The 9,494-nt window shown below is 45.9% G+C and overlaps 1 protein-coding gene across 1 annotated transcript in view; it reads left to right on the forward strand.

Moving 5' to 3' along the window:
* Positions 1-9,494, forward strand: part of TACC1 (transforming acidic coiled-coil containing protein 1) — a 61,357-nt gene that overhangs the window by 48,771 nt on the left and 3,092 nt on the right. The window contains exons 9-12 of the mRNA XM_018566654.1: positions 3,293-3,404; positions 6,570-6,646; positions 7,370-7,413; positions 9,230-9,390. Of these exons, the coding sequence (XP_018422156.1) occupies positions 3,293-3,404; positions 6,570-6,646; positions 7,370-7,413; positions 9,230-9,390 (394 nt within the window). The remainder of the gene's footprint in view (positions 1-3,292; positions 3,405-6,569; positions 6,647-7,369; positions 7,414-9,229; positions 9,391-9,494) is intronic.

Below are 9,494 nucleotides of genomic sequence, written 5' to 3' on the forward strand. Positions count from 1 at the left end.
GTCCAATATAGATAGATAGATATATATACACCATATATATATAATTTATAATTTTTTATTTTTTTCACTTTTTTTTTTTAGAAAAGTCCATGCCTTGACATATATTGATATACTACTGCATTTTCTTTTTGCCTCTTCCAATGACCTCAAATCCCTCCACTCAACTACCTAGGACATCTCGTTTGTTACAAAACAAAGCAGGGCTGTCCTTATAACGGGTCAGACTTAGGTTGCTGCACCCCCACCACCGCTGTTGCCTCAGGGGGCATCTTTTTGGGTCTCGTGGGGGGGCGGTGGCAAGCAGAGCGGCATGGCCGCTCTACTGCACAATGTTTGCGGTGTGACTGTCGTCCCCTTTCCGGCCAGAGTGTCCCAGGTTGCTAAAAGCCAACCGCTCTTATTTCATGTGAGAGAGAATGCAGCAGGAGCTGTGAGGGGGCAGCCAAGTTTTCCAGAGATGATGTGTCACCACTGGAAGCCTTGAAATATTTTAAAACCATTGTGTGGTTCCAGCCACAGTCACCCACCCATCACTAACATATCAGTTTCGGATGTATGTTAGATGTCCGTTATTAATAATGACTCATTTGGCGATCATAGACTAGCTGAATCACAGACCCGGAGGATCACCTAATAGACTTTTGGAGTATAAAGAAGTTCTCCCCCTCTAATTCTGGCCCAGCAAACTAGTATTCTGTTAACACCCGACTGACTTAAAGGCCCGCTCCTTCTAAAATTGACAATTCTAATATTTTTATTTTGCGGACTTTAGTATTGAGAGATCCCCTCCAGAATTCCTAATTCTACCCAATTGCCATGGTTGTCACATTGCCAAATAAAGTATTCACGTTAAAGCACAACGGAACTTTCAGTTTAATTCAGCTAAATACATTCCAGAGGCCTCAAATGGTCGGGAAAACTTAAGTTACTCCCCCCCCCCCTCTGTCGAGAGCTGACGAAGAATGGTAGACTTTCTAGAAGACTAGACACACCCTGTCCGACCCATTTTCAGCCAGATCAGGTGATGGTTCGTTGTCCGTGAGAGGCTCTTGCTAGTACATAGTGGCCCCTGCTATTGGATTAGATTAGAAATCTGTGCCTATTGCTCCATCGTCCACCATCAATGGTCACCTCCTCTGCTGCCTCTGCATTCAAAGAACAGGAATGTATAGCTGGCCTAAACATTTAGGAAAACTGCTGGAGGTGGGTCGGATCTTGCCGTGGTTGGCTTATACGTTGCTGTCATCTAAACAGCTTGTGGCATGGGTCAAACCAGAGGCCTCAAATGGTCGGGAAAACTTAAGTTACTCCCCCCCCCTCTGTCGAGAGCTGACGAAGAATGGTAGACTTTCTAGAAGACTAGACACACCCTGTCCGACCCATTTTCAGCCAGATCAGGTGATGGTTCGTTGTCCGTGAGAGGCTCTTGCTAGTACATAGTGGCCCCTGCTATTGGATTAGATTAGAAATCTGTGCCTATTGCTCCATCGTCCACCATCAATGGTCACCTCCTCTGCTGCCTCTGCATTCAAAGAACAGGAATGTATAGCTGGCCTAAACATTTAGGAAAACTGCTGGAGGTGGGTCGGATCTTGCCGTGGTTGGCTTATACGTTGCTGTCATCTAAACAGCTTGTGGCATGGGTCAAGGGATCTCTCTGAACACAGATTCACTTGTAGATGGAGACCCCTGTTAGTATAAAGGAACAGGCTTCTAAGGATGTGTACAGAGTAACCAGTTCTCCTGGCTTATAGTGGTTCTGGCCAAATATCTTATCTATGGCCAGCCTTAGTCAAAGAAAGGGAAATGAAAATAGTAGGAGACCCTTCCAATCAGCCCACTGAATGAAATCCAGCTGACATAAGACCTCCAGAGTTTTTAGTTTGCCTCCAGGTTCATTGCAGGGTCCTGGGAAGTGCTGGGGAGGCGCTCTGTCAGATGGTGTGTATATAGAACGTGTATTGCTTGCCATAGCAGATTAGAGCCGATTAGAAGACTCAGCAATAGCCGGGAAACGTTTAAAGAGGATGATCCCTTCAAGGTCATTAGGGGACAAGACAGAGCTTATCCCAGGGTCTGTATACTGACATTGTCATGCAGCTCTAGTGTACACACAACTATCACCTCCAGAGAATCTGAAGTCTCTTAGATTTTAAGGCTACATTGCCTCGAAAAGAAACTTTCACCGCCTGGGATGTTGTCCTCTTTTAATGACCTAGACCTTTTCACAATGGTCCACATAAATACTTATGTATGTGAAAGGGCCGGTTCACACCAGGCTAATAGTGTTGTGTTGGGCAGTGTTGTCCAATGCAGGCACAATGCAAAGACGAGGCCTCTGTCCACCAACACACTACATTGATGTGCATTGCGGCATGTTACAACTCGTGGCAATGCGTCACAATTCACTTCTGTACGAAGATTGAAATGTCCATTCACAAAATGTAATGTTACATTTCAAATAAAGTGGCCCCTTACACATCGAGCTCGCAGGCGTATTGGTGTGTGGACTGGTGTGAACCAACCCAAAGTGGTAATAGATTCCACAGTCAATTACAGCCTTGAGTCTATGTGGAGAGGTGTCCATGAGCTTTGCACATCCGGACCGTTCATTGTGCATTATTATTACACAGGATTTATATAGCGCCAACAGTGTGCGCAGCGCTTTACAATATAAGGAAGATATTACAATCGCAATACAATTCAAGACCAGATGGTAAGGAGGGCCCCGCCCCTGAGGGCTTACAATCTAAAAGGGAGGGGCAAGCGATACAGGAGGAGGTTGCTGTGTGGGGATGAATTGTTTGAGAACTTGATAGTTCAGTGCTTAGGTTGAGGTGGGATAGGCTTCCCTGAAGAGATGAGTCTTAAGAGCTCGCCTAAAGGCAGTCAGAGTGGGCGATAGACGGACAAGTTGGGGTAAAGAGTTCCATAGGATGGGATAGACTCTAGAGATAGCCTCCTCCAGCATCCGCAAATATCTGAAATATCTCTACAGCTCTTACAAACTGTGATGAGGGACTGAAATAAGAATTATATGGTTGACCTGAATCCACCAAACGGATATTGTTGGTTCACTCAGAGGTCTGGTATATGTGTGGCCCCTGGGTGCACAGGCACTGTGGCCTGTGGCTTTCCATAAATGGGTCAGCCCGGTTGAATCTTCCTTGTTGGTCTCATTTAGCTTTTTATCAGAAATGTGGCCATGGATCCACTTCAAGCCTTCTACTGCTAGCACCAGTCTCTCTGAAAGTCCTAATACTGAACTCCGTGACTATCGGGAATGAAATAGGACTCTTGTGTCTCTGCAGAGAAGCAGCTCGGTCAGCTTAGAGAGTCAGAACCCTGTGGATGCCATCTATCTGAGAGATCGGGCAGTCGTACTCGCTCTTATTAGAGAGGAGGTAAAGCCACCGGAGATGGTCTCTGTTGTCCATGCATAGTTACCATGAGTGTCCATCCATACAAAACATCTTTGCTCTCATTATCAGACGTGCAGCATTGCTATCTAGTCAAACGTCCGTGCTCTGTTTGTGGAAATCAATTTGTAGTAATATTGTATGTTCATGTGGGAAGGTCGGGGTGGCCATCAGTGATGGAACAAGATCCTTTAGCACCCAAGGGCCAAAGTGCACCCCAGAGGTTGAGCTGTGAACTACCCCAGCAGCATTGGTTGCAGGTCTTGCCATTTTTGAGCCCACCTTCTGGTGCAGTGCCCAAGGTGGCTCCTTTTCTGCATACCCCTCAGCGCGGCCCAGGTGACTAAATACTATTCCTCCACTAAAAGCTGATATCAGGAAAATGAACTGCCCACTTGTCTGTTATTTCTGTTCGGGATTTCCATTAGAGAGATGTTTTATGTTCAGTTCACAACTTAACCTACCTACCTCGTGAAAGTGTTCTCACCCTTTTGGATGACCTATTTGTTATGCTGGACCATAAATACAGAAAGAGTTTTGAGACACTGGTGGTTAGAACATCTCACTCCTGGAGTCCCACCAACATCCTAATCCCTTGGGTTATATAAAATAAAGTCCCTCTTCTACAGCTTCCAAAGTTGTGTTTTTGTAAGATATTCGACTATTTGGGTGGTGGCACGTGGGCTGTTTTTTTTTAGCGAGCTCTTTATCTGTTCAGGAAATTTAGAAGCACATAATCTGCTGAGATGGCTTTCTGTTGGATTCTAACTGCCCACGGGTTTTCCTGGGCGTATTCTTGGTTATGCTTTAGAGGAGGAATGAGCAAAGGATGTTCTCTACATGACGATTGTTGTCAGGATCCGATTCTTGGCTCTGGACCACAGATGGAAAACCACAATACATTTTTGTGGTCTCCAGCTCTTTGGAATCCATATTCATTCCAGAGGGCGTTTGCTGGGTGTGAAACAAATAGTTGACCGCTCTGGTCCCGGAAAACAGCACATTCCAACGTAGAAAAGTTTGCACACCCCTGTTCTGGAATTGAATGTTGCTGCCAACATTTAATGAGTTGAAGTATGTGCCCGTCACCTGTGACTGTTCTCATTTTTCCAGGCCATTGTAGCTGAGAGGTAGGCAACCTTGACACTTCAGCTGTGGTGGAGCTACAAATCCCGTCATGTCTGTTGCTGTCAGTTGTGCAATGCCTCATGGGACTTTCAACACAACTGGAGTGCCATGGTCGTCTACCATTGGTAAAGCTTAGTAGTACCTAGTCACATTCAACTAGACTTGTCCTGAAATGTTGAAGACATTTCGTAACTTCTCCAAGCCACTTCTTCAGTTCTTGGGCAATCAACATCTACATATTCCATGGTGATTGGCTCAAGATGTCTGTGCTACCTGTGTGGATATAAATGTTGAGGTACCTTCCTGACACTCATGAGAATTGAAGAGTAACTCTAAAATGTCTTCAACATTTGGGAACAAGTCCAGTTGAATGTGACCAACTACTACTAAGCTATACCAGTGGTAAACAAACTTGGTACTCTAGCTGGGGTGCAAGTCCCATGAGGCATTGCAAGACTCTGGCTATAAATTACCCCATTTGCCACCAACTTGAAAATTAGCCCATGTACCACCAAAATGACAGTAGGCCCGGGGGCCAGCGACCTGAGAGTAGGCCCGGGGGCCAGCGACCTGAGAGTAGGCCCGGGGGCCAGCAACCTGAATCTTGCAAAACTGTTCATCATTGCAGTGTTTCACCTGTTGTGATAATGAGTATATTTGTCATTACTGCTTCTCTCAAAAATGCTTTAACCCATTTGTAGTTAAATCGTCTGTTCCCCGTATATATTCATGACTCAGATAGTTACATGCTTCAGTGTAAATCTAGTTCTCATCAACAACAGTTTTACGTTTCCGATTCCCACATGATTACAACTGGAAGAAATTGTGAAGACATTTGTGTTGCCTCCAGCATCCAGAGATAATTGTTCACCTTCAGTACACTGTGCAAGGAACTCGGTGCAGTTACCCAACAACAGTTCATGGGGCCCCTCAGTAAAACCTTGTTTGGGCCCCTCTTTGACCTCCCTGCTGTCAGTGATCTTAAGTATGTGTAAATCAAGGTAGCGGTAGAGCGGTCAGTACGGTACTAGTGGTCAGAACAGAAGTTTTCAGGGAAGAGGGAATGTGTGTTATCTTCAAATGCACACAGGTTTTCTTAAAATTGGCTTAGGGGCCCCCTTCCACTTCCAGGCCCCATAGCAGCTGTGTGTGCCGCTACGCCACTGACCCAAGGCAACCAATCAAAATTGACTCACTTAAACCTGACAAGCAGTACATGATATATTCTGATTGCTTAGTGTGCGCACTGAACTCTCACGCATATCTAAAACTGAAACTTTATTTTAGTTTTGGCTGGGGTAAAGGTGCCCATACACCTTACGACCATCGCAAGACTTTTGTCTTGCGATGGTCGTATGCTTATTGAAAGCTCGTACGATCTGCCCACCTTGGACGGGCAGATCGTACTTGCGATCATCGAAAGCCCACCCCGCTGAGGGGCGGGCTTCCGATAACCGCAATGCAGAACGGGCAGTGTGCGCGTGTGCACACCGGCCCGTTCCATAGCTATCGAACGAGCAGGCTAGAAACCCGCCGACAATTGTACGATTCTCTGCGGGTTTTCGAGCATGTTGGTTCGACAAAAGACGTGCGACCGTACAGTAGAAACGGTCGCACGCCTTCCATACACTGTACGATTCTCGTAGGATCGCGGGATTTCCCGCGATTCTCGTACGAGAATCGTACAGTGTACGGGCACCTTAAGGAAGGATTAAAACTCCTGTCATGTTTAATTGCCATCTACGCTGCCAGTCCCGAGATTCACCCACCTGGTAAAGATTGTCTCCAGTACAGATGGGAGATGCAAAGCTATAGAGCTGTCCTAGGAACAGGAAATGAGGGGAAATCTTTTCTGGTGATGGCTGTCTGCAGGAAGAGGACTTCTCACTTTGCAAAGATCTGAGATGGCATCTGATTGGTTACTGTTGGCAGCACAATCGATTCTCTTTCTTCCAGTTATAAATCATTTCTATTACCTGCAGCCGTCGAGTAACATTGTGTGTTCTGTATTCATGTCTAAAGATCATAATGAAGGAGCTTGAAGTGAAGGACTGGCAGGTACGCTATGAGCAGAGTCACACAGAGGTGCTGGAAATGAGGTACGTGGCATGATACACCCAGTTGTACTGTGTTTATTGTTGACACACGTGGCACTTTAATCACATCCTGCCAGCTTTACAGGGGCAGCACAGAGGTGGGCCTCAATGTCACAGTGGAGATGATGGCCATGATGTGTCGGATGACACGCAAGTAAGATTGTCCATTACTGGACCTCCATTCCATGAGATCATTGCACAAAAATCCCACTAGTTGTAGCTTGTGGATTTGCCATATTTATATACATAGTATTAAATCCGTATGAATTTCTTTTAGTTGCTTCATTCATATGTGAAGACAAGCCAACCAAGAGACCTCTTTTGAAGTAATAATGGTACCTTGCTGGATTGGTGGTGATGATGATTTTAAAGGCCTGGGGAAGGGGATTGGGGGCAATCCACTGAGGACCTGTAATCTATATCTAGGAAGGCAACACAAAGAGGGGGATTTATCACAATTGGAGCAGACAAAATCTGAAGCAGTTGCCAGGGGCAGCCAATCAGCTTCTCTCTTCAATTTGTTCATATAAGATTTGAAAATGAAAGATCGAAGCCGATTGGTTGCCGTGCACAGCTGCTCCAGATTTTGTCTGCTCCAGTGTTGATAAATTCCCCTCAAAGAATGTCTGTTATCGTGAATGTTATGTGCAGCTGCATTCATAATGTTCACATTGTGTAGTGATGTGGAGTATGACTTGCTTGATCTTTACTTCTTTTGTCTTGCAGAAAGATCGTTGCAGAGTACGAGAAAACCATCGCACAGATGATCGGTGAGATGTCTTCTTAGTGGTGGGATCACTGAGTGCAGCGGGAGACTAGTGGAAGTGTCGGGGTCGGTAGAGTCTTTGGGTGGAGATGGCAATGTGAAGTTTTGCGATCTTCTTTCAGAGGACCCTTTTTAATGCCCATTGTATTTTAGCAACAGAGTCACTATACACTCACCGGCCTTTTTATTAGGTACACCTTGCTAGTACCGGGTTGGAGCCCCTTTTGCCTTCAGAACTGCCTTCTTTCTTCGTGGCATAGAGTCAACAAGATGTTGGAAACATTCCTCAGAGATTTTGGTCCATATTGACATGTTGGCATCACGGGCCCAAAGTGTGCCAAGAAAATATCCCCCGCACCATTACACCACCACCAGCCTGAACCGTTGATACAAGGCAGGATGGATCTATGCTTTCATGTTGTTTACGCCAAATTCTGACCCGACCATCTAAATGTCACAGCTGAAATGGAGACTCATCAGACTAGGCAACGTTTTTGCAATCTTCTATTGTCCATTTCTGGTGAGCCTGTGCGAATTGTAGCCTCCGCTTCCTGTTCTTAGCGGACATGAGTGGCACCCTAGTGGTCTTCTGCTGCTGTTGTCCATCTGATTCAAGGTTCAACATGTTGTGCGTTCAGAGATGGTATTCTGCATACCTCGGATGTAACAAGTGGTTATTTGAGTTACTGTTGTCTTTCTATCAGCTTGAACCAGTCTGCCCATTCTCCTCTGACCTCTGACATCAACAAGGCATTCTCCTCCACAAAACTGCCTCTTAGTGGCAGTTTTGAAATACTCGGACCAGCCCATCTGGCACCAACAACCATGTCACGTTCAATGTCACTTAAATCCCCTTTCTTCCCCATTCTGATGCTCGGTTTGAACATCAGCAAGTCGTCTTCACCACCTCTAGATGCCTTAATGCATTGAGTTGCTGCCATGTGATTGGCTGATTAGCAATTTGTGTTTTCCAAGCAATTGAACAGGTGTACCTAATAAAGTGGCCGGTGAGTGTAAATCGACACTATCATCTATCATTTCTTAATTCAACTTTCCCTATGTAATTGTGCAAATCCGCTTCATCTGGGGCTTCCCTAGTGGCATCCCAATCTGCTGCTCTATAATTGCTAAGTTTTGTAAATGGGTGCCAAAAACATTATAGGGCACTTTTCTCTGCAATCCTCTCCTGTCCATACTGCCCACTGCCATACTCTCCACACTGCTCTCCTGTCCATACTGCCCACTGCCATACTATCCACACTGCTCTCCTGTCCATACTGCCCACTGCCATACTGCCCACTGCCATACTGCCCACTGCCATACTCTCCACACTGCTCTCCTGAGCGCCTCCTCTCAGCTGCGCCTCATGGTAGCTACAGCCCTGTCTGCACCCCTCTACTGCAGATACTTCCAGCTTTCATACTCTCTGCATTCCTCTCCTGCCCCCTTTCATACCCTCCACACTCCTCTCCTGCCCCCTTTCATACCCTCCACACTCCACTCCTGCCCCCTTTCATATCCTCCACAATATTCTCATGCACCTGTAGTTCCCGGCAGGACAGGGCAACAGGAATGCCTGATTCTAATTGTTATAATGACATTGTGGCTTGGTGTAATCAGTGTCTGAAAGATAACTACTCTACATGATCATTATATTGAATGGTGACACTATTGCATGTATAACCAGCATTAAATCCTGCCTGATGTTTAGAGACCCTCCATTACCTTTGGTCAGCTTCTAGCCTACACCTCCTGCAACGGGGTTCTGTTGTGTCATTTGTGCTAAATTTTGTAAATGAGTGCCATTGTTTCTGTGACAGAGGATGAGCAGAGGAGCAATGTGAGCGCTCAGAAGAGCCTACAACAGGTGACACAAGAGAAGGAGCAAGCCCTGGCCGATCTGAACTCTGTGGAGAGATCCTTGTCTGACCTCTTCAGAAGATACGAGAACCTAAAAGGTGTCCTAGAAGGCTTCAAGAAGGTAAAATGTCCCAATATTACTGAACCCTGGGATACTGAGGCCTCAAACTAAGTGCCATGTGGGTGTATGCTTCATTAGATTTAAAGAGGAACTGCGCCCCCCCC

This window comes from Nanorana parkeri, unplaced genomic scaffold, assembly GCF_000935625.1.
Source record: "Nanorana parkeri isolate BGI_ZX_2015 unplaced genomic scaffold, ASM93562v1 scaffold967, whole genome shotgun sequence".
In the NCBI taxonomy this organism is placed as follows: Eukaryota; Metazoa; Chordata; class Amphibia; order Anura; family Dicroglossidae; genus Nanorana; species Nanorana parkeri.